Source organism: Nicotiana sylvestris, chromosome 9 (assembly GCF_000393655.2).
Source record: "Nicotiana sylvestris chromosome 9, ASM39365v2, whole genome shotgun sequence".
NCBI lineage: Eukaryota > Viridiplantae > Streptophyta > Magnoliopsida > Solanales > Solanaceae > Nicotiana > Nicotiana sylvestris.
The window spans coordinates 179,752-205,281 of record NC_091065.1 but is presented as its reverse complement, the minus strand read 5'-3'; the positions used below and the strand labels follow the sequence as shown (position 1 = coordinate 205,281).

The following is a 25,530-nucleotide window of genomic DNA, read 5'->3' as shown; positions in this document are numbered from 1 at the left end:
GTAAATTATTTCTAAATATAAAAAATGATAATTTTTTTGGAGACAAGACTAAAAAAAATAGATTTACGTGAAAGTGGGAGCAGTAAAAAATTGTTGCGGTTTGGGTAAATAAGTACTTTTGCGAAAATATGTACAACCCCCAAAGCCCCTCCCCACACACACGAAAAAGGAACAGAATGTGTACCCTCACCCCTATATAAGCAGAGCGTTTTCACAGCTGTGCGCCTTTCTTCACAGTTCACTGCCTTCATCGTCTGCTCTATCCCAGCGCTAGTGTTTGAATTGGTGGCGTTAATTGATATCGCAAAACACAACAGTAAATCATACGGAAAATAGAAGACATCTTGCATGAAATTGAAGAAGACGCCTTTTTAGGGTTTTTCTGGCCAAAACCTCAAACATTGGTATGTCCCTTTTTTCGCCAAGAATTTCTGTCTGCACAATATCTTTTTAGGATTTTTATTAACCCCTTATCCCGGAAAAAGAGCACCGAGCAGTACCCATTAGACATTGTTAGGTTTAAAATTGTTGGATGATTTTGAGTAGAGTTCTTCTTGTATCTTGTTATGGGTGTTACTTACTTTCTTTGATTTGTAAGTTGAGTTCTTCTTGTATTTGGCCTGTAATGCAATGTGTCTGTCGGTTTTACTACTGTATATCTTTAGTTTTTGTTATTACTTATTTCTGTATAACTAATAAAAAGTTATTTAATACTGCTTACTTTGCATTTCAGGCTAATCGGTGAGAAAAAATCAGCATCTTGGTGGAAACAGTCATTATAGAATCGTCAAGGGCTAAACCGGTGTGGTAAAAAGTAGAGGCCTTGATAGGAGACAATTATGGCCTCGGTAGAAACAGTTAAAGTAGAGCCTTCAGCGGATCTAGAAAATGAAGAGGAAGTTAAATTTGTCTGGGGTAGAAAGAGAGGTATTGGTGGTAAGAGGAAGGAGGTTCAGTTTTATGAATCTTTTACCTATGATGATGTGGAGTATGCTCTATATGATTGTGTATACATGCACAAGGAAGGTCAACTTCCTTACATTGGTAAAATCATAAAGATATGGGAAAACCCAGATAAGTCCAGGAAGATAAAGGTACACTGGTTTTTCCGGCCATCGGAGATCTTGTATCACCTGAAAGGTGTAAAAGTGGCAGTTGAGAATGAAATATTTCTTGCCTCAGGTGAAGGCACTGGTTTGGCTAATGTTAATCCATTGGTGAGCATCGTAAAACTGCTTTCTCTTATTGCATTTTCTTTTTCTCTGCTTTTACCTTAGCTTAAAATAGGAATTAACTATGTAGAATTACTTAAACCATTTATTTTTATTTGTAGCATAAATTATATCTCAACCAACTACTTGTAGTTAGAGGAATTCAATTTATATGCTATTTGATCCGATATATATCTATCAATTGTGCACCTTGTCAATGTTGTTAGTAAAACTCACTTAGTTCTTGTGGAGACCCTTCTGCTTGTTTGTACTTGGTTAAGGTGAATCTTCAAGGGAAGATGGGCTTGGCCCTTCTGCTTGTTTCTACTTGGTTACCGTGAATCTTCAAGGGAAGATGGGCTTGGCACAAAAGAAATAAGACAGCAAATCAACTTAAAGCAGATGTTATAATTTGCTGAAGTTGGATAATATGATGAAGATTTAAATTCGATGCTTTTTTCTAACTTACATAGTGGTTAATGTGGTGGAAGATGAACAAAAAGAAAAGGAAATCTGAACTGGCTACTTACTGTCTGATAATGGCAAAGCAGAGGAACATGTAAAAATTAGGAGGGTTTTAGCTTCAAGAAAGCTCCCATCTTCTTTGTTGTGGCCTTATCATCATCATCAATAGAAGACTATCCGGCCCGATTGCACCACGCGTGGAAGAGTAATCATAGGAACATGAATAGCAGTATGGATAACTGGTGTAGGTTGCTGCACAATAGGGATAGCAGTCGGAGCCTGAACGCCCATAGTAGCAGTAAGGATACATATCGCCGACCCCAATTTTGTTTGGGACTGAAGCGTAGTTGTTGTTGTCATGTGTAAACCGTTAGTAGATTACGGAGGTGCTAACAGGGTGTCCATTCTAACTTCTAAAGTAGGAAAAGAGGAAACAAAAGAATTTACCCTGTTGCATGAGTGCATTGTGTTGAATATGTTTAGACTTGGGTGGGTAATGCCATGGACAGTGCGAGAATGTTATTTTTGGTGGTGTTCAAGACAAAAAGAAAAAAGAGTTTTTTAGATTACTCCTTTGGGACTCATGTGAAAATATGGAAGGTTAGAAATGAAAGAGCATTTAAAGGGATGGAGAACTTTCATATAGATGGTAGTAGTTCAATTTGTTTACACTTTAGGAGTACACATTGCTTTCCAGCAAGTTTCAAGGATTGGTTGTTGTCTGTGGAGATACATGTTACTCCGTAGGCTCACGTAACTTTGTAATACAACTAGTATATGCGTTGGTCCCTTTTATCCCAATTTTTAAATGAAAATGTTTGCCTTTGTTAAAATATAAGCTCTCATTTATGTCTAAAAATTGGTATCATGAACGGCAGCTGCTGCTGTGATCTGTTTTTCTCTTCCCTGGTGGTACGTGAATTATACATCATATTGATGCTGTTTGATTGTCTCGTTATAGTTACTCTACTTCCAGTATAAATCTGTTTATTTCTGAGAATTTGCATATAGCTATCTTTAATGTTGCGTGCTTAATGTTGTAATGTTATCATATGCCTATCGTCGGTGAATGCTGCCTCATAACTGGAAGAGAGTTGGCTGCTTAACTTCTTGTCGATTAACTTGACCAGGAAGCTATTGCCGGCAAATGCAATGTTGTCTGCATTTCAGAGGACAACAGTAATCCACAACCATCAGAGGAAGAAGTTAAAATGGCTGACTTTGTTTTCTACCGTGCTTTTGATGTTGGAAAATGTTCAATATTGGATAAGATGGATGACAAAGTTGGTGGGCTGGATGGTATGTGCCTCAGCTCCCTGGGTAGTCCTCTCTCTGTGGTGTCACCATACTATAAGTTTCGATTTTAAATGGAATAATATAAAGTTACTATTGTGTTTCATTATATTTTGTTGTTGTAGGTTTAATTTCTTATGCAAACTTGTTTACATTTTTGGTACAGTCAAGTATGTTTTTAACAGGAAGGTGAGTCAAAAGGCCAGTCACGTCCTCAAACATGCTTCTGACCAGAACGGTGATAAAAATGCTGTGGAATATCAAGCTACTACTAAAGAGTCCTTTGGGTTAAAGGCACTAAATGATCTTGGAACTTCCAAAGCGAGTCATTTAGATGGAAAAATTGATGTGGATGCACAAAGTTCTCTGGTTAGACAGGACGCTTTACAGAGAGAAACAAATGTTTCACGTGTTAATAAGGAAACAACTAAGAAAGCGAATTCTGCCCCTGGTGAGCAAAACTCACATGATGTTTCGCGAGTTGCCAAAGCTGCTGGAAAATTGAGCCATATAGTGGGAAAAAGTGATGTAAATGTGCAAACTTCACCGGTTAGACCGGATGCAAATGATTCTCGCGTTAAACAGCAATCAACAATGAAAGGAAATCCGGCGCCTGTGCAGATTGTTAACAGCACAGCCACTACAGTTGTTCAAAATACTATTAGTGAAGAAAATGCATGCTGCAAAATTAATAATGAAAAGGATGATAAAAAAGTTAATAAGCCTCCAATCAATCTGGTGGAAGCTGGTGAAACAGGAAAATCTCCCAAGGATCTTGGCGTTTTGGAAGATAGGCCTTCAAAACGAATAAAAGTCAATGGTTCTGTGACTTTATCAGAGGACAAGGGTGTGAACAGTGTAGAGAAGTCTACTGTTTGCAGAAATGAAAAAAAGGTTTTGGGAACAAGTGCTGTTCCTTCTGAAGAAAGAAAGAAATCTGTAGATAGTAAGCTTTCTGGTGGACTGGACAAGAACATGAAGATCAGAAAAGATAGTGCTGCCTTGGATAGCAGACCTTCGAAGAAAGCAAACATTGACGCTCGTAAAGTACAAGAGGATAGAGATAAAAGTAACATGTTAGGTAAACGTGCTGATAATTTAGGCAAGTTGCCTAAAGTATCAACGGGAACGTCCCCCAAGGAAGTTGAGAGAACGGAAGGGAAGAGCTTCGAAGTCACTCGGAGACCCGTTGCCGTAAGTCGTGCCTCGAGCACTATCATTTTCTTGCTAAGTTTAATATTTTATTAGATAAAATTGCGCATAACCAACTTAATTTTTTTAAAGCTGGTGACGCTAGATTTGATAAAGAACTAATTCTTTTTGATGATATAATGATGGTATTACATGGAATTATGTACTTCTCCATACTAGTGAGAGGCTCCTAGACCATCTTCTCTTTTGATTGTAGTATAACATATGAAGAATTAGCAAAATCTCTTGAATTGAAGCAAAGCTATGTTTTACAAGCTAAAACATTTCATTAAATTTGGAGAGCCAAGTCTCATAGTAGGTCGGGAAGATGGGTCTTATGGCCTATTACTAATGTTGTTTTAGTTATATGGTCCTTTTAACATGAAATCGGAAAATAGAACACAAAGATCTTTGTAGGGGTCATTTTCTTCTAGTCAAATTGTAACAGAACCTAAGAGATAATTTCCTCAGTGAGATAGCTTCCAATTTGACCTACAAATTATAAGTTGTTACTCAATGAATTTGCTGTATAGCGATAAAGAATGAGAGTTTGGTTCAGTAATGGAAAGTTGTTGCATGACTCTGAAAGGAAGGAGATTGAAAGGAAGGAGATTGATGCTGAGGAGAAGTTTTTCTAACCAAATTGAAATCGTGAGACAGTTTGGTTCCGAGTGTCTTCACATGATATATGATTTGTCCATTAGTAGTGAAGGGGAGGATATGATTGTATGGTTAGAGGGAGAAAGGTAAAGTCTTTTACGGTGAGTTCATTTTATTGGAAGCCACCCTGAGATGGGGAGGTGTGGAAGAGAGCGTTGATATAAAAGCTACTAAGAAGGTGTAATTCTTTGTGCCGCATACCATGAAATTTTGATGGCATTTAATTTGAGTTATATGAGCTCAAATTAATGATTATAGATCATCGAGGATAGACCTGGAAAATTGGACAACTTGGAGAGATTACTTCTTTATGCCTTTTGGATGTCTTATATGGGAAGCACAAGAGCACGTTGTTCGCATGTGAGGGAATATTAGAATTAGAATTAGGGAGAATACATAATTACCCCCCTCAACTAGTCTCAGTTTACCAATTACACACTTAAAACTTTGTGAGAATTTTATAGCCCCCCTAAATTATTTTGAAGTGGAATTATTTCATCTTTTTTTTTTCCGACATGGCATAGAAAGTGATTATACTCTCTATCAAACGAGTGAGAAGCAAGTAGAAAAGCACTCTTGACCAAAAAATCAGTAACATTGGCTGGAAAATCCATTTTTGACCGGCCAAGCTCCATTACTCCACTTTTCTTTCACTCCATCTATAATTTTTTCTCCATTCTTTCAAAGACCCATCATTTATATCTCACTAACCACAAGCCCAACTCTTTTGTCTCACTAAAATTAATTTTTTGAGCCATAGGAAATAAAACCCTAATAAAATTGTTTAATTGAGCCAAAGAAAACAACAGGTCATCCTTTATTCTTTCTCTAGAAATTTACTTCAACGACAAAACTATATATTTCTCTTTACCGAGTCTAGTATTCTTGTCAAAATATACACTACATCACTTTTGAGCATTTTTTTCGCATTGGAATTTTTTTTCCGGAAACAAGGACAATAGTAGTGTTAATAAGGTTTTTAAAATTTTCATTATATACATAAGAAAGCAAAGGGAAAATAAGACTAGTGTTATCACGGTTTTTTCTTCACTATTTAGGAACAAGCTTTGTTTCATTTATTGATTCTCAGTTAGACGTTGGTGGCTTGGTAGTAGTTTGGATTTGGTGGTTTTTTTGTGATGATTCAACGGGTGGTTTTAGCTTGATGGCTGTTTGGTGGTTCAAAACCGGTAAAAATATGATGAGTAGAAGATTTGTGTTGTGGATTTGTGTCTTAGGTCACAGGTTCAAGCCCCTACACCATGCAAAGCAAAACCTGGTATTTAAGTGGAGAAGGGTAGAGGGGCGGGCCCATTATCCACGAATTTCGAAGGCTGAGGTTGGTCCAAAAGATCGGTCCCAGACAGATTTCTCGGTCATCAAAAAAAATGAAATAAAAAAAATATGATGAGTAGAAGATGGTGGGAGAAATAGTGAAAAAGAAAGCCAAAAATCACATTTTAGAAAAGAGTGACGTGGCAATATATATGTAGTGCGTGAGTATCACTGCCCAACTAAAATCTGATCTTAATCACGTGGGGTAGTAATAATTTCACTTTGAACAAGTTCATAGGGGTTAATAGGTGTGTAGTTGGAAAAATGGGACAAGTTAAAGGGGTAATTATGTATTCTTCCTACTATGAGCTCTTTTTTTTGTTGCATATATTGGTTTGCTATAAATAGAAAAATACCAATTTATGTAGATGGTTGGAACAACTTGTTAGAAAATGATGGTTTTAGCCACTTAATTTGTAAATAGGTTTGACACCATTTTGGTGTGACATCCTTCAAACAAATTTTAATTTATTGAAAAAAAAAACAATTAGAGAATTAGGTCTGGTGATGTGCTATGCTAATTGGATTTTACTATAGATAAAAGATGATGTGTTAGTTGTGGATTATCAAGAGTTGAAATAATATGAGGGATTATCCATATTAAAAAAGTAGAAGAACCGATTATAAGGTTGCTAAGGACTTGAAATCAAAGATTAAGATATTAGGATGATATAGCATTGGTCTAGGGTTTCCTAACACATCAACTAGTTAATGATGTGGGGCATGAACTAGAGTCCAACTAGCGATGAAACTCTATTTTAAGTTTCCTAGAGTTAGAGTGGAGCCGGGAAAAGGCGAAGACATGATAAAGATCACATATCTAGAGTTAAATCTTTTAAAACTTTTGAATGCTCCTTCTGTTCTATTGTATGTAATACACTTCCGTTTTTATTTGTCTCGGGAAGAACGATCCCTTTCCTTTTTTTGGAACCATCTAATCTTGCTATCTAGTTTATCCTTGAAGGATAGCCTTGGAGCAACTGTAAAGTTATCTCTCTGACTTATAGGTCAGGGACTTGAGTCGTGGAATTAGCCATAAAAGTTTGAGACAAGGTAGGATGCCTACATCACACCCCTTTGGGTTGCGTCCCTTTCTTGAACTATGCGTGAACATAGAATGTTTCTACACCGAGTTGTTCTTTGTTTTGGGCTGTTAGCCTATGGCTAAAAACAATCATTTTAAAAAATGTTGGATAACGGTCAGGAGAAAATAATTTCGCCATAACTATTTCGCCATAAGTGCCAGGTGGTCCACCTGTCTCCTTAATGGTTTGGTCTATTATGGAGCCAATTCAAAAAATGAAGGGCCACTCCTAGCTGTTTTTACATTGGACCCAACCTTGGCCCGTTAAATGTTAGCGTGCTGTACTAGAGCATTAAAATGATCTTGGCCTGTGATGTTTGCCCAGCCTTACCCGTTTTGATATGGTTGGGCTAAGATATTTTGAGCCTATTTAAAGTTGAGGCTACTAGGCCCAACCAAAATCAGCTTGGGTGAGGGCAGCATGTGAGGCCACGGAGCGGCTATTGGAGTATCAGCTATTGGCATCATTCCAATGTTCATTGACTCTAACAGAGGTTGGAAAACAGATTCCATAAAGTGGAAGCCTTCAGCTTTAAGTCGGCTATTCCTGGATATAATTCTAGGTTGAAGCAACTTTGACATGTACATCATTCTGTTCCAAACTATTGTGAAGGCATAGGCACTGAATCTCTTTTCTTAATTTAGTAATTTGTTCCCAGTTAACTGTCTTTTGGAGCGCCGTATTGTCAAATTAAGGCACTGATCTGTTAACGGTTGTATTTACGTAAGCGGATAGTTGGTGAAATATGAGCAAAAAGAGAATGACAAGAAAAAGAGGTTTAGGGTAGGAAGTCCAAGTTTTCAGTCACAAAGCAGTAACACATTTGAAGCCAAATTCGAGAGGACTAGTATGGCAACAAGAAAACTGCTATACCACTAGCATGATCTATTTTGGTATATGTTTCCATAAAAGATAAAATTGAACCCACGTTGTCTTCTCTTTCTCTTTATAGTCAATATTCATTCTTAGCCTCATTTATAGCTTTTTCTTCTGTGTTCTTCCTCCTATTTTTTGTTATTCCCTTATACCTTGAGATTTCCCTTACTTACCCAGACCTAAACCCCTCACCTTGCACTGTGCATTTCAAGACATTGCCAACTTTAGAAACTTGCTTCCTTGAGTGCTTCGCATAAATATAAGCCTATGTTATCAAACTTTTGGATAATCGTGCAAGGTTTCTCTGTATGTTTCTGGAAACTGCTTGCCAGTTAGACCATTCACATAAACAATTTAATAAAAATCAGATATCTCAAAAGTCTCACCTTGAAAAATGATCTCTATATCTGAGAATACGGCAAGTTCTACTGGTGTTTAATTCACCCTTGCTTGTAGCATAGTGTTGAATCTTAAAGAAAAAAACTTAGTCCAATGTAGATCAGATGATTTATGACGTACTGGTTTTAGCTGAGTTCCTTGTCAGCCACGGAAAAACTGTTGAAGGGAAAAGAATTCCACCAGAATTAGTTGTTGTGGTCACTTCAAGGAGTCAAATTCCAAATCGTTTCCTGCAGACAAGAATGCACTGTCAACATGTCCGGGATTCTCGTTGCTGCCGAAGATATAAAAAAGATGCTAAATTCTAGTAATTATGGAGAATTAAGATGCTAGGTCGATATGCTTGTAAATTAGAGGATGACTCGCATACTGCTTTTGTTGGTAAAAGTCTGTATTCTTTAAAAAGAATCTGAAAGCAATATTATTCTTACATCTTATCCTACTTTCAGTGAAAGAAAAAAGTTTGACTGATGATTTCGTAGAAACTAGTTAGTGTCAAATTATGTTTTCCTATAGGATTGGAAAAAGTTGGATGTTTATTCATAAATTTTTTGCTCTTTTCCTTTATCTGGTTTTGGTCGGTGAAAGAAATAGCTTGGATTTACTTGCTGCTGGCGGGTGTGTGATTTGATTCTATTGTCATCATCCTTTGTCTGCTTTAGACTTTATGGTATAATGATTTTTTGAGATCTTATTCTTAATTCAGATGCATGTGATCTGTTGTGAGATGATATTAGCTTATGGATATAGTTTGGTGGAACTTTATGCTCTCAATCATGGCTGCTAAGCTGTTTTATTTATAATCTTTTTATTCATATATCAAACTGATATATCGTACTTTATTTTTAATTACAGGAGTCAAGCAAGTGGTTTAAGGCACCTGTAAGTGATCCTATCCTTGGTCCTATTTACAATGCTGATTACGTCCTATACCAATAAAATAACTCTATCTGATATGCTGATTATTTTTAGGAGATATATGTAGCTTGCCTAAAGTCATAAATATAGGTGAAATGTTTTTGAAAAAGCATGTTGTCGGTAATTTGAGCTTAGAATTGTTTCTTTTGTTGTTCTTAAATTGATTCCTTTAGTCAAGTTCTTGCTTTCCCTATTGTGGCATGGTCAAGTTGATTAAAGATCAAGCTTAATGGCTCATGTGTTGGTCGACAAGGTTGGGAGAGCATCATTATGGAATAAGTGTGACCTTGAACGAATTGCTTGAGCCAAGAAGTCTAGGTCATTGTTTGGCCTGTTCTTGTATTACCAAAGAAATACAAATAAGGGTGAAATATTATGCTTAGGTTAGGACAACATAACCTCATAAACGACTTGCTTTAGTGTTTTTAGCTATTTAGGAATAGTATTCTTGGTTACTGTGTATACTAATTAGTTTCAAATCCCTTTAGGAACAAAAGCTATTGTGAACTCAATGAATAAGACTTAAAAGCTTCGTCTTCATGGAATGAATTGAAAATTTCGGCGATTATGGTAGTTCTTCACTTCTTCTTAGTTGTGAAACATAAATTTACCCAGGTGAGATAACTAAGGGTCTAGGAGGGATCCGTGGAACTTCTCCATTTCTTCTCTTGACTTTAGTGGTGTTGTCGAAAGTCCTTGGAGTCTAAAACTCCTTTCTAGGGTTTGGTGTATATCTCAGAGCATGTCAAAACTTTTCTATGTTACAATCCAAGTATTTGGCCTCAAGAGTATGCGTCAGGACTAAAAGCTGTTTGTCCGATGTTGCAATACTTAAGCTTGAACCTAACATAAAAGACAAATAATGTCCATTGGATTTCTACTCACTATGAACTTACCGGTTCTCATGATATGCGCAATCTTCATAGAATGGACCGTGGTAGCAGGTGGATGGTCTATTTGCTTAATAGTTACATGTGTGATGGATCCAAATAGTGGGATTTATGTTAAAATTTGCTCGGTTTTTCAGAATGGTGATAGTTTTCAAGTTAATTGATAAGCACAAAGAAAAATGTTGACATGGGCCGCATGGCAAATAACACAAAGAAGAGAGCTTGTTTTGTCTTTGAAGTTTATAAAGATGCGTGCGAATGCAATCATTCTTTTTGATATCCGTAATGTGGAAACTCTATACTATAATTTGCTCTTACTTCGCTCATCAACAAAACTGTCGCTTGCACATAAATTCCTTTTCTTTTCTTTTACTAGTGAAATGCAGATTGAATGAAAAATAACATTACAGACTTACGGTCTTGATGCTTTTTGCATAAAATATGCTTCCTTCCTCTCAATTATGGCACTATTTCCTGTTTAGTCAGTTCAAAAAATATTACCTTTCCTCTAAGTTCCTCGGACTCAGGTGTGAGTATCGATGTGAGTGCGAATCTAGAGGTTGGATCCTTCATGATCTTGATTTTAAAGATTCGGGGTGCGGATCTAGTTACACATACATGTATGATGATTTAGATGATTTAGCTAAAAGTAATTTAGATATAAAAAATAAAGTTACAAAAATATGTCTAAATTATGAGATATTATGTGAAAAACTTACAAGATATTCGGAGAAAGAGAAAATATTGATCAAGAGAAGTATCCGGGAAGGTGATAAAAGTAAAAGGAAACTTACAAAGTATTCCTTTATTTTCAATTTCACCATAGCTTTTGTTTTGATTTCAAAAATCATCGTATTTGTTATGAATTTCTACGTCGAGTTTGGTCAAAGTACCCAAAATCAGTTGATCAAATCTGGCGTGGATCCCATACCCACACTCACATCGTGTCGACATGGGTGTGGCACCAAAGGGAAGAGTCCTAGCAACTTAGCATTTCCTTATTTAGAAATAATTTATCTTTAGAATTTCTACTTTACCCTTAATAAAATGATTTACAGCGACACAAATATCTATGTTTTGTTTTAGACCAAAAGTTTCAAAAGTCTTCTTTTCTTTCTTGAACTCTGTGCCGGGTCAAGCACCGCTGCATAAATTGGGATGGAGGGAGTAGTACATAATGTAACATAACTTTTTATTTTTAATAGTGGTGTCGTAATCAACTTGCACACACCTTGATTGTTTCATTGAGTACCTGTTACCCCCTGCCAGCACAGGCACCGGGTAAATCTGCCTACCAAGACGTAGATACACGGGAAGAAATCTATCGTAACTTATTTATTGACTATTTCTTGAATATAACCATGCTAATAGAAAAGAAATCTATTCAAAGAAAATAAAGTACTCAAGCACATAACTTGCTAGTTTTTTTACTTTTATGCCCATGTCAAGTTGTCCACAAATTTAAGATTAGAAGTTTCCTAACATATGTGGAGCTCTGACCACTTATTTTAGTAGAGCTATGATTCACACATTGAAACTATTAGTTTTGTGTGGCGTATCTTACACTACGCTTATTGCCATAAAAAAAAAAGGCCCATGCTTTTCTATGTAGCAAAACATTCTATTAGATGATATGATATTTTTGTCGGTGAAAGATACCTATCATTTTTGTCCATATAAGCTCAATTGATAAAATATCTATCATTTTCATTGTTTTTTATATTTAGCCGTGGGAGGAAGTGATGCAAACAGCAAATGAGCAAGGGGCGCTTATCTTACTAGAAAATTTGAATCCCGAATATACATCAGGAGAGGTGGAGGTAATACCCTATTCCTTGCCTATTAACTTTGTGATATTATCTAGTTTGACTTGATACCAATTTTGTGATTGTTCCCTTTGGGGGAGCATCATGCTTCTAGGAGTTTTCTTTTGATTTGTGGTGTTTAACTGGATGCAAGGTTATGATTTATGTGTCCATCGTGTTACCCATTCCTCTCTTTTTGTTTAACTACCTTATCATAAAAATTATTTTACAGTCTCTTCCTATATTGCGCGGACTCTTCATTTTAGTTGTCGCACTGGTGTCGACACGATACTAGTAGTGGTAAGGGTGTGAGATACATACTAGGTCTGGTCAATCGAGATCACATACTTTGACCACATTCCATGGGCAAATTCGACTATAAATGAAAAATAAAAGATTGAATGTTAGCTGCTGCCTATTAGTGTCCAGTGCCTACAAATTGATACAACAACAACAACGACCCAGTGTATTCCCACAAGTGGGGTCTGGGAAGTGTGAGATGTAAGCAACCTTACCCCTACTCTGGACGGACAAAGAGGTTGTTTCCAATAGACTCTCAACCAAGTGCCTACAAATTGATAAATTCTCAAAATGAAAGGTTGAGCTATTGGCTGCACTCGATTACCTATAAGTTTCCGCAGAATAGATTCTTATAGATCTATTTTTAGAATCTTGAATTATTTTTAGCCAAAATTCCCCCACCCATATCCATTCCTGGATTCGTACCCTGAATCCTAAAATTTGGATTATGAAGGATTTTATCTCTAGATCCGCATCTGGATTGGATACTCGCACCCGAGTCTGAGCAGCATAGGGTCTCTTCAAATTAACACTAAGATAATTATAGTCTTCACTAGCAAACAATTAACTTGCAGAGTGTTTTTGTGATACTGGCACAAGCAACGCTTTCTCGCCGTATGTAATGCAAAGAGAAATTTCTCCTTTTTATAACTTCCTCTTATCAATCTTTGTTTATTCTTGCCCTAGAGGACGTTGTCTTCCAACGAACGAAGTGAGTTTATGAGCTCACTGTTTGATGCTCGCTTTATATATGTGATAAAAGGAGTATGTATTCTCCTTGATTAAGTGTATTCCCGTCAATTTCCTGCTGCCTATCTCGTCACATGCATGCCTAAAATGTGACTCGTCATAAACCCTTTTAATGACACTAAGATACGCAAGTTAAAGTTAAAGTCAATGAGTTCATAATTCTACGCAACCCACTTTACTAGAAATGCAAAGCAACATATATTGGCGACTAAAATCCCCGAGGGGCAGTGGAGCACGTTCTGGAGATATGAAGACACGTGTCTACGAAGTTATTCGAATATGTTAAGGTTTCTTTTCTCTTAATAGCTAAGAAATGGGGGCACGGTTCAAACTTTGTAGATGATGCACATCCCCCCTCGCCTCGGTGCATATGAATGTTTTTATTTTCTATGTTTTGAACATTTTGATTTGAGAAATGCTCAATAGTGTAATAAAGGGGTAGGAAGGGAGCGAATTTTGACTTGCTTGCCTAAATGACCACACGTCATATCTTTCTTAAAGAAAGGGAACCTTGTGTGACATATAGGTCACAGGTTTGAGCTGTAGAAACAGCCACTAATGATTGCATTAGGGTATTGCTGTCTACATTATACCCTTTGGGGTGCAAATCTTCGACAGTCCTTGCGTGAACGCAGGATGCCTTGTGCATTGGTTTGCCGTTATTACCTTTCTCAAACTTCTAAACTTACCAATTCTCCTTCACGACTCGGCAAAAGAGAATAATTGTCTTGCATGATCCAAGCATTATACTCGGGAGTACGCCACTCATCTTGATCCATGTCGACTGCCATCAACTCCTAATCCCGTTGCAGGTGTTTAGCCCTCGGGAAAGCCATTTCTTCGTTGAAGTCGTTCTCAGACAAAACCATGTTGAATGAAGGTGCACTCCTAGGTTAAGCCAAATTGGCTTAGAAACCTTAGAGGAGCGTATGATTGGATTCCTCTTAATCCCTCTAACTCAAAGAAATATATTTTGTTGTGCTTTTACGAGTGATCTCTTGTACATGCGGGACAATCTCTATTGGATGGGGTCTCCCGCGACGTGTTAGAAAGTGGTACCATTCCTCAACGTTGTTTGAGGCGTTCCAATGACCCATTCTCTCATAATGAGTGCAACTTCTGTTGGCCCTTACAACACAATTGATCAATAATTGGGGGGCATCCTCCATGACCCACTCTTGCAGCAAGAGATTGCACCCTCCAAAGAAATCATATCCTCGGGAACAACTGAACAAAGCTCGGAAACAAACTAGAGCTTTCAAGGTGGTATTTCCCAATGAGTGTTTTCTCCGAACTAGATTATAAGAATCTTGTTGGTGGAATGACAAGGTGCGAGGAACTATTAAAGCAAAAGAGAATGCCATAAAAAGTAACTAATAGCAAAAGACGGAAAGCCTTTAAAAAGTATAAGTAAGCTAAAAAAATTAGTAAAGCTAGAGAGGAAGCCTTAGATGGCTTTACTAAAAGCTAAGAGTGTGAGAAGTGAAGAAAGAAATGTATAAACTAGCATACTTGAAGAGGAGGACTGATGACTTAAACCAGGTGAAGTGTATTAAGAACGATTCTTAATAAGTATGGACATGAGATAATCAGTGCAAGGATAGATGAAGAGGCTAATTTGATTTGTTAGCTTGATAGTTAAATAATAGTAAATAACCCTAATCCCCATATGTATTAGGAGTAGGACATATATATATATATATATATATATATATATATATATATATATATATATATATATATATATAAGGCTCACTGTATCATTGTCAATATTAATCAATAATATTTTCTCCCGTGCATTCTCACATGGTATCAGAGCATTGGTGAGATAATTATCGTTATGCGTCATTCCAACGACATTCAGGAAGAAATCAGTCGTCACCGTGCAATTTTTCGGCGATCTAAGTAGCTGTTTGGATCAAAAACACTTTTTACCATTGTTGTGCATAAACCAACACCACCACAATGTTCTCCATCTCCGGGCAACCAAACCCCACAAAACCCCTCCGGAAAAACCCATCCATGCGCCGTCACGCCCTGACCAAAGTGATTTTTTTTCCGGCGAGATTTGTCCACGCACCGGCGCGTGGACCGACTTCCGGTCAGTTTCTGACGAAACTCCTTTTGGACAGCCTTCTCAGGACATCATTCCGAGTCGGTCTATTCAAGTTTCATCATAATTTCGGCAACCTTTTTTTATTTTTCGGCGAGTGAACAATGTTTTCAAAAAAAAAAAAAGGTGTTCTGATATGGCATTCCAAGGTTAACCACACAAGTTGTAATCAAGAATTTGAAAAATTGGTTGTAGCAAAATGGAATCCAATATTACAAAGTTGGATGGTTTCTCTACCGGATTATATTGAGGTCTTTCAGTACAAAGCACGTAAACAGACATCTTCAAGATTAGCCTTCGTTGTTCCAACAGATAGTAGCGTGACTTGTGTCTCTTAATCTTCACCTTCTGATCATATTTCTGGTAACAAATCTCTTTTCACTAGTATTTCATTTCTCTATCTCTTCCAACAGTCATAATGGCCAATGGGTCTCAAGCCATGGCAACTACAATAAGTCAAGCAAGTTCACTTCCTTCTTTATGTTCCTGGTAATCCTTTTAATCTCATAGCCGTTAGTCGCTTAGCCAAATCACTCAAATCTGCTGTTTTATTTCTTGATGACCTTGTTTTTATACAGGAATGCAGTACGGGGCGGATCATTGGTACCAGGCGTGAATCAGATAGACTTTATTACCTTGTAAAATCACATGGACTCGCATCTTGTCTTCCTCCAATAACTTGTCCCGTTACCGATTTACTAGATTTATTACATAAATGGTTAGAACATCCCAGTTTGTCAAAACTTCAGAAAATGGTACCCGACTTATCTCACTTGTCCACTCTAGAGTGTGAGTCATGTCAGCTCGGTAAGCATACCCGCTCCCATTTCCTGCGGCTTCTTGATAATCGAGCAGAGTCACCTTTTTCTTTAGTCCATTCAGATGTTTGGGGTCCTAGTCGGGTCAGTTTTACCTTGGGATTCCGCTACTTTGTTAGTTTCACTGATGATTATTCCAGGTGCACTTGGATATTTTTGATGAAAAATCGATCTGAGTTGTTTTCTATTTCCAGACCTTCCACGCTGAAATTCAAAATCAATTTGGGGTTTCTATCCGCACATTTCGTAGTGATAATGCTCTAGAGTATTTCTCTTCCCCATTTCAGCAGTTTATGAACTCCCATAGGATTATTCATCAAACATCTTGTCCGTACACATCCCAACAAAATGGGGTAGCTGAAAGAAAGAATATACATCTTATTAAAACTGCTCGTACCCTACTCATACAATCTCATGTTCCGCTGCGTTTTGGGGGGATGCAGTTCTTACATCTTATTATCTTATTAATCATATGCAATCTTCAACTATCCAAAATCAAGTTCCATTCTCTGTCCTGTTTCCCCACTTACCTTTGTTCTCTCTTCCACCCCGTGTCTTTGGGATTACGTGCTTTGTTCATGACCTTATTCCAGGAAAAGATAAGTTAGCTCCTCGTACTCTTAAGTGCATATTTCTGAGTTACTCGAGAACGCAAAAGGGATATCGATGTGACCTTCAGCGATTTCTTATGTCTGCTGATGTTACCTTATTTGAAACCCAATCATACTTCACAGGTTCAGTTAATCAAGTTAATCACTTAGATATTTCTGAAGTGCTACCAGTTCCTTCTTTTGGAGATTCAGTCCCCATCTCCCATTCATCTTCCTACATAGCTCCACCACATACAGTTCCAGTTGCAGCTCCACCAACTATAGCTCCAGTGCCACTACCGAGTCCAGTGCCACCACCGAGTCCAGTTCCACCAACTATAGCTCCAGTGCCACCACCTAGTCCAGTTCAACCTTCTACAGCTCCATCACTCCTGACTTATCATCGTCGTCCGCGCCCAACATCAGGCCTAGCTGATTCACATCCTACACCTGACCCTGCTTATACTGCGGACTTGTCTCCTCTTAATCAACCGATTGCACTACGAAAAGGTATACGGTCCACACTTAATCCTAATCCTCATTTTGTCGGTTTAAGTTACCATCATCTGTCTTCATCCCATTGTGCATTTGTGTCATCTTTGTCCTCTGTTTCCATCCTTAAGTCTGCAGGTGAAGCACTGTCTCATCCCGGATGGCGACAGGCTATGATTGACGAGATGTCTGCTTTACATACGAGTGGTACTTGGGAGCTTGTTCCTCTTCCTTCGAGTAAATCGATTGTTGGTTGTCGTTGGGTGTATGCAGTCAAAGTTGGTCCAGATGGCCAGGTTGATCAACTTAAGACTCGTCTTGTTGCCAAAAGGTATACTCAGATATTTGGACTCGATTACAGTGATATTTTCTCTCCCGTGGCGAAAATTGCATCAGTCCGCCTTTTTCTATCTATGGTTGCTGTTCGCCTTTGGCCTCTCTATTAGTTGGACATTAAGAATGCTTTTCTTCACGGTGACCTTGAGGATGAGGTTTATATGGAGCAACCAGCTAGTTTTGTTGCTCAGGGGGAGTCTAGTGGCCTTGTATGTCAGTTGCGTCGGTCCCTCTATGGTCTAAATCAGTCTCCTCGAGCCTGGTTTGGTAAGTTCAGTACAATTATTCAGTTTGGCATGACTCGCAGTGAAGCTGATCACTCTGTATTTTATCGACATTCTGCTTCAAATCTCTGTATTTATCTGGTCGTTTATGTTGACGATATTGTTATTACCAGCAATAATCAGGATGGTATTAGTAAGTTGAAGCAACATCTCTTTCAGCACTTTTAGACTAAGGATCTGGGCAGATTAAAGTATTTTCTGGGTATTGAGGTCGCTCAATCTAGCTTAGGTATTGTGATCTCACAACGGAAGTATGCCTTAGATATTCTTGAGGAGACACGAATGATAGGTTGTAGACCTGTTGACACTCCGATGGATCCGGATTCTAAACTTCTGCCAGGACAGAGGGAGCCTCTTAGCGATCCTGCAAGATATAGACGGTTGGTTGGTAAATTAAATTACCTCACAGTGACTAGACCCTGACATTTCCTTTCCTGTGAGTGTTGTGAGTCAGTTTATGGATTCTCCTTGTGATAGTCATTGGGATGTGTTGTCCACACTCTTCGGTATTTAAAATCAGCTCTAGGCAAAGGCTTATTGTTTGAGGATCAAGGCCATGAGCAGATCGTTGGATACTCAGATGCTGATTGGGCAGGATCACCTTATGATAGACGTTCTACGTTTGGATATTGTGTCTTAGTAGGAGGAAATTTGGTGTCTTGGAAGAGCAAGAAATAGAATGTGAATGCTCGGTCTAGTGCAGAAGCAGAATATCGAGCAATGGCTATGGCGACATGTGAGCTAATTTGGATCAAACAATTGCTCAAAGAGTTGAAATTTGGTGAGATTAGTCAGATGAGACTTGTGTGTGATAATCAAGCTGCTCTTCATATTGCGTCAAATCCAGTGTTCCATGAGAGAACTAAACACATCGAGATTGACTGTCACTTTGTTAGAGAAAAAAATACTCTCGGGAGATATTGCTACAAAATTTATGAAGTCGAATGATCAGCTTGCTCATATTTTCACCAAGTCCCTCACTGGTCCTCGTATTAGTTATCTATCTATAATTAAAAGCAGAAGACAAAAGCACCTCATGAAGCCAAATGGCAGAACAATAGAATGACACATGGCACCTCATCAAACCCAACTTCACTTCAATTCACTCACATCACATGTCAGTCATCACCGGAAGTTTACCGGCATCCGCCGACACCCAACAACTACAGGTGAAGTCCTCACCTTCGTCTAAATTAAAGATAGTAGTGCCCTCTCCATTTTTAAATCCTGGGTCCGCCTATGCCTGTATTAAAGCGACTCTTAAAAGTGACACAAATCACTAACTAGGGATTCACCTAGCTTCAGTGCTTGAGTGCACATTAAGTGTGCCCTTAACAATACTGTTTGTTACCCTCGGTATTTTTCCAACTAGTGGACTGGGGATGCTACCAAAGCTTGGAGTTCGTGTACACGACCATGAAATTTTCAGGGGAAAAGCTTGGAGTTTGTGTACCCGGCCTTGAAATTTTCAGGGGAAATTATGTTTATCTGGTGAAAGAAAATGACTAGATTGTACCGTGTACTATGTTCATAACATGCACTTTCTGCCCTGCTCTTAGTTTCCTATCGGTCCGATGATATCCTTTTTATTAGCTCCAACAATTGGTTGGGAGGGGGGCTGGCTTGTATTCATAGCTTTTGCCCAGCTGTCTCCTACGTACTGATGATTGTGTTCATAACATTGCAGGATATTATCTGGCATGCATGTAGAGAAAACTGCACAACCAAAATGGTCCAGCGCACTGCTTTCTCTAGCCCATACTCTGGTATGTTTTCAACTGGTCAATCTTTCCATCTATAAGCTTCTATTGGTTATCTAATCGGAATATTTTTTTTTTTTGGATCTGTCAAAATGATATATGAAGTTTATGCTATTTTAACGATCCCTGTCCCATTTCCTTATTTTGTTTTCTTTTGTCTTTCTACGGGAGAGTGGACAGTATTTAATCAAAGAAATGCCACTTTTGCTCATGGCTAAATCCCGGGTGCCTGGTTTTAACCTCATTTCTTTTGATTTGGCAGGTAGAGCTTTAGTTGCATTCAAAACAAGAGAAGGAGCAGAAAGGGTTACTAAAAAGTTGGCTGATGGATGCTTAATGGTGTCAAATCAGAGGTATATATCGATTTATATTCTAGATTCTTTTTGGCACAATAATTATTGAATGCTTGAGTGTCCAGATGAATTTTAGGATGAGGATTCAGAGTAGTTCATTGGGTTAGTTAGATTGGTTAGAATAACACATTCTCTTCAAAACATAAAAATTGGCAAAGTTGTTTCCATGTAGTAGACTGTTTTGGTACGTCTAAATTAACATAGTAGACTCTGTTGGTTTTACATGAATATTGAGTTCCAGACCTGGTTTTTTGTGAACATGAGCGAGGCATTCATTTTTCCTTTTTTTTTTTTTTGTGTTAACTGAATTCTGTACCGGGCACCAAATAGATAGGGTTGTTGTCACAATCTAAGCCCATGGCACATATTGTTCGTTTGGCCCAATAGACCTCACTGATTTGTCCCTTGGGCTATGTTATTATCGAGTCAAACAGCGCGCGTACCATGTGAACTTGTGTTGTGCCTTACAAAACTCTTCATTTTTCTCTCCCATTCAAATGTGGGATTCGCCTAAGGTGACATGTGCACCCGTACTTCAGAAACTTACCAGTCTTGCTTGACTCGGCCTTGTCTCCCTACCCTGCATCATAGGCGTCACATTTACCCCCTCTTAGGACTCAACGTCCTTACTGAGGGGCACCACTACGGGTGATGGTTTAAGTTGGATTGATTTTTCCCTAAAAAGAAAACAAACCAAGAAAGTCGGTTTTTCAAATATTGGAACTAAACCAAACTAATTAAGTCGGTTTTTTAATCGATTCAGTTTATGCCGGTTTTTGTTGGTTTTTCGGTTTGTTCGGTTGTTTATCGGCTTTTTCTTAAATATGAGACATACACTACCAAACACATATTCCGGCGACTACATTTTCAACGTAATGCTATCAAACCAATTGCTCTTTGAGAAATTTATCAATTATCAAGATATATTAATGATAATTGAATCAAATAGTGATGAATAATTTAAGTACTCAATTAAAAATAAATTATTTTTAGCATGAAATAATTTTTTATACTTAGCAAAAGAAATCTACCAATCAAACTAGAACATAAAGGCAAAAAAAAAGGCAGCACAATGCACAAAGTATCCCTCATTCACGCAGGGACTTGATTATTATAATAGCAAAGAACTAGACTAAAAGTGCAAATAATCATTATGTACCATAAAATTTTAGAATCTTTGTTTAAAGAAATAAATAAATTTATATATTGGTGTAATAATAAATTTTAAATTGCTACTTCTATAGTCGGTTTGGTTCGGTCTTTTCGGATTTTTTTTAATTAAAACCAAAACCAAACTAAATTTGATCGGTTTTTAAATTCAAAACCAAACAAAAAAGGTATTTGTGTTTTTGGTCGGGTTGGTTCTGTTTTTCTGGTTTTTATGAACACCCCTAGGCACCACTATACTGAGAAAGAGTCTATGATACCATATTTGTCACGACCCAAGTCCATGACATGTATTATCTGTTTGGCCTAATAGAGCTCATAGATTTGTCTTTTGGTCTACGCCATCATCGAGCCCAAAAGCGCGCGTAACATGTGAACTTGTGTTGTGTTAAGCTTTCCATTTTTCTCTCCCATTTCGATGTGGGATTTGCCTAAGGTGACATGTGCACCCATTTTTCAGAAGCTTTCATTCCTAGAAGCTTGGTTGCCCTGCTTGATCTGCCCTCGTTGGCTTGCCCTCCGTCATTGGTGCCCCACTGTAACTGTTTTTTAATCACAAGGCCATTCAGCAAATTTATTTTAATCTTTTGATTTCCTTAATATCACTTGTGACTATACAACGGGATCAGCTTGTTTTCTTTGCAACCTTTTGATTTTCTACAAAGAGACCTGGTTGCTGGATAAGTGGATATCAATTGCAGGATCCCTGCTTTTTATTTATTAATTTGTCTTCTTTTTTTCTGGTCTCCTCCCCCCTTCTTTCCACTTGCTCGTCATCATATAAAACATCTGGTACCCAGTGAAGCAGCTGTTAAGATATTGTTTACTTTGATATTGGTTTTTTCTCATATACGATCATATGGGAATGATCTTATGGAAAGGCCTCTACTTTATCATAATTTTTTTAGGGAAGGCGTTGGGAGTGTTTCATCATGATTTGTTGCAGATACCAATGTGTCTTGTTGTTCTTTTCTTACCTTTTTAAACAGAGAAACATAGGATCTTAATGTACAAATTTGGTGTTAATAATACATGTTTTAGTTAGATATTAGAGTTTTTGCTGACTACTCCTTCTGCCCCAGGAAATAAGATATGACCAACTATGAATAGCACACAGGTTAAGAGTGAGATATCCGACTAGATTATTATATTCGAGTTTGATAAAAGAAATTTTACAATAATAATGTGAATTGTGAAAATAGTTATATTTTAATTTTTATATTAGGTTAGTGGCACCATAAAGCCTAAAATAATTTTTAATGAAGTGTTAATTTATGTTACTTAAATTTTTTGAGGGAGAAAAAAGTTTTCATTTAGTGAAAGTTATGGGGAAGGAGTAAGGTGATCTAAATTATTTATTTCGAGTGAGACTGAAACGGAACAGCATAATATTCAAACATGTTTGGCTAGGATGGTTCCCCACTGCCTAAAAGTTTTTTAATGCGCAGGCCGCTCGTTGCTAGCTTTGTATCTCTTCCTAAAACGGAAGGAAACCCTACATCATTAGCTGGGCATTTATGTGTTGACAAACTAAGACTACAACTGCAGCGGGAAATGGTCAGTCTCTCTCCTGTCTACTGTGTATTACAAAAAAAGACATACCATCTGAACACGTTTGTCTAGCTTAATCAATCCTTTTTATTGTGTTTATTATTCAGAGAGAAGCAGTGTCTACTTCTCATTGTTCTCAGCCCAACACTATTGAGTATGAAATGGCCAATGAGTGGCGTTTACTGCAAGCAAGATCTGACAGCTGGTGGAACCGGTTATATAAGGTTTGGAACTAGTTTGGATTCAGTAATGTTCTTCTTGTATCTTACATTACCTTCATTCTGAAAGCTCACTTTAATTGTTTGTTTTAGCAACAAAAGGAGGACCTAACAAAAATCACGTCAGGACTCAAGAGAAAATAAGAAGCTACAGCTTTGTACATAGTGTACTCGTGGTTAGTGTCCTTTAACCACGTCTTATTTTGTACTAGTCTTGTTCTTTTATCGAGGGATTTTGTGAATTATATATAGGTAGGTATACAAAATGTTTGATGCAATGGAGATTCTGATATATGAATTTGAAGATGGTCACATTATGATGACACCATTTCAAACGTTATCTTATTTGAATGTCATCTATATATGAAGAGAAAAAAGGCAGTGTTTGTCCATAAAACAAATATACCCAGATTAATGTAGTTGATATTTGCAGAATAAATTTTGTCTACCAAAAGGATAAAAGGCTTTCTGTTTTAGAAGCGGATAATGCAGAAAATATGGGATGATACTGGCATCAATATGTAGGATTGCCTACTTGTAGGAAAGAGAACGTCAAAGAGAATTCGTGTTAAAGGCTACTTTTGCATCAATAAGCACAACACTCTGGTTTCTTATCTTCTCAGATTTGAGCATTGTTAAGGCTTTGCTCACACCTGGTTCGTTAATAAAAAAGGCAATATTTTAATGAGGCTGTCATAAAAGTGAATTTACACACACTTGGTGCCAAATTGAAAATGTAATGCTATTTTTGCTTGTATGGTGCATGGATATTGTGGAGAATTACAGTAGATACAGGGTCTAAACCATACAAATGTTTTACATAGGTTTATATTTTAGATCTAAGATTTAATATATTCTGTGGTTGTACTATATCATATTTCTTATCTTATTCTTTCTTATGGACTGTTTTTTTATGTTGGGAAGTACATGTGTCTTTTTGGAGCTGACTTCTTCTGGTGAAGGTGTTCTTCCAATAGTTTCCTCTGGAGTTATGCATTTTTGCTTGATTGACACATTTGTGGGTTAGGATCTAGCCTGCATGTACACTGAGGTTTTCCTTTTTCCGTGAAAGATAGAGTGAAATCATGTAGTTCCATCAAATGCTATTGAACTGAGGGTAAGAACCAATAATCCTAGCCTTTCATGACATGCTCTATCATGTGATAGAAATGCTATATTGAAGTAAGGGTAAGAACCACCTAGCTAATGTGACGTGGCCTAGTATTCTTTTCAGTATTTAAAAAAGTATGCCTTGTCGTAAGTACTGATCAGTCATCTTTTAGGTTCTTCCTATGTATCTGCCCATCGATCCTCTGTGGTGAGAGCGGAACATATGATGTGCGGTTAGGCGCATGTCACGAGTTCAAACCCTACTGCAGACGAGAACCCAGTATTTTAAGTCGAGAAGGGTAGAGGAGCAACCCATTTTCCACCGAATTTCAAACTGTGCTCAGCCGACTCTCAGGGATTTCTCCGTTAGAAATAAAAAACTTGTGTTTTCTATCTTTAAATCTGCTTCCTGAAAGAAGGCTAAAATTTTGTGTTGCATTCAGTTATTTGTAGGAGATGCACTAAATCTAATTTACCATTATTTACATGCATGAAAGTTGACTACAAATCCAATGCTATGGGATGCTTATCTCTCACGCCTAGCAACACGCTTACAAATACGAAATCAGGCCAAACTTGAATAGATAATGTGTTTGCTAGTTGACAAGGCTACCTAATAGTTAACTGATTTGTTCTTTTGCTTCACAGGTTCGGATAAATGACTACTAGCCGTCCATTCCTTCAGGGATCAGGCAATTTTTGGCTGTACATATATGAAACATTCACGTATTTCAGTGTTTTTTTGTTTCTTAGATTCTCTACTTGTTGAAGTTGTAGTAGAAGTTGGGCCTCTTTTTCAGTCTGTGATCTGTGTACCCTAATCGCTAACCAACCTTCCATTGGGATCCCTGACCTCATGGTTGAGGCAATTCATCAACGTTAAAAGTCGCAAAATTTTCCTTGCAACAATGTATGCATATTTCTATCAGAAACGTTGCTCTATGTATTGCTCTTGGCCTGAACATTTTGTTCAATAGCTGTAGAAATAAGAATTCGCTTGGAAGAGCAGTGAAGTTTTGAAGTTGGCAATAAAGACCACCATTTCATTGCTTGAATAATATGTACAACTGTTGACAGTAGTCATAAACGTAGATATGGATATTACACTAGGAAAAGCCTTGGTAAGCTTCATTAATCTCCAAAAGTAAAAAATGTTACTCCCCTCGTTCCAGTTTATGTGAACCTATTTCCTTTTTGGTTTGTTCTAAAAAGAATGACTCATTTCTAAATTTGGTAATAATTTAGCTTAAACTTACAATTTTACCCTTAATGAGAAGCTTTTATAATCACACAAATACTCTAGGCCCCTTTTTGACTTGTTTAGGATCACAAATTCCAAAAGTCTTCATTTTTTCTTAAACTTCGTGTCCAGTCAAACATGTTCACATAAATTGGAACGGAGGGAGTAATTGTTTTTTCTTATGCATTATCATGCCTTTCAGCTGCCTCAATTTTTTTTTTATTTTATGTTAATGCCACCATTGTGGTGGGAGGTTAAAGCTTGACCTCGACCTGTGTATTATAACCAGTGGGCAAAAAATTTGGTCGGAGTAGGACGTG

At 37.5% G+C, this 25,530-nt stretch overlaps 1 protein-coding gene across 2 annotated transcripts; it reads left to right on the top strand.

Moving 5' to 3' along the window:
• The first annotated feature begins 160 nt into the window (after positions 1-160).
• On the top strand, positions 161-24,932 carry LOC104232287 (protein ANTI-SILENCING 1). Of its 2 annotated transcripts, none has more exons than XM_009785459.2 (12): positions 161-404; positions 734-1,217; positions 2,807-2,996; positions 3,136-4,163; positions 9,371-9,397; positions 12,051-12,143; positions 19,499-19,577; positions 19,834-19,924; positions 22,540-22,648; positions 22,750-22,866; positions 22,954-23,036; positions 24,619-24,932. In XM_009785459.2, exons 2-11 carry the CDS (start codon positions 840-842, stop codon positions 23,002-23,004), a joined length of 2,163 nt encoding a protein of 720 aa, XP_009783761.1. In that variant the 5' UTR covers positions 161-404; positions 734-839; the 3' UTR covers positions 23,005-23,036; positions 24,619-24,932. The 2 variants fall into 2 exon arrangements, with proteins under 2 accessions (XP_009783761.1, XP_009783769.1); XM_009785467.2 differs by having other exon boundaries at positions 162-404; positions 2,807-2,975.
• Positions 24,933-25,530: the final 598 nt, after the last annotated feature.

Excerpts from the sequence above, each read along its gene's own strand:
- LOC104232287 (XM_009785459.2), top strand. The coding sequence starts at position 840 with ATGGCCTCGGTAGAAACAGTTAAAGTAGAGCCTTCAGCGGATCTAGAA. Across the intron at positions 2,997-3,135 it reads TATGTGCCTCAGCTCCCTGG|TCAAGTATGTTTTTAACAGG; the intron begins GTAGTCCTCTCT and ends TTTTTGGTACAG. Across the intron at positions 19,925-22,539 it reads TTAATGGTGTCAAATCAGAG|GCCGCTCGTTGCTAGCTTTG; the intron begins GTATATATCGAT and ends TTTAATGCGCAG.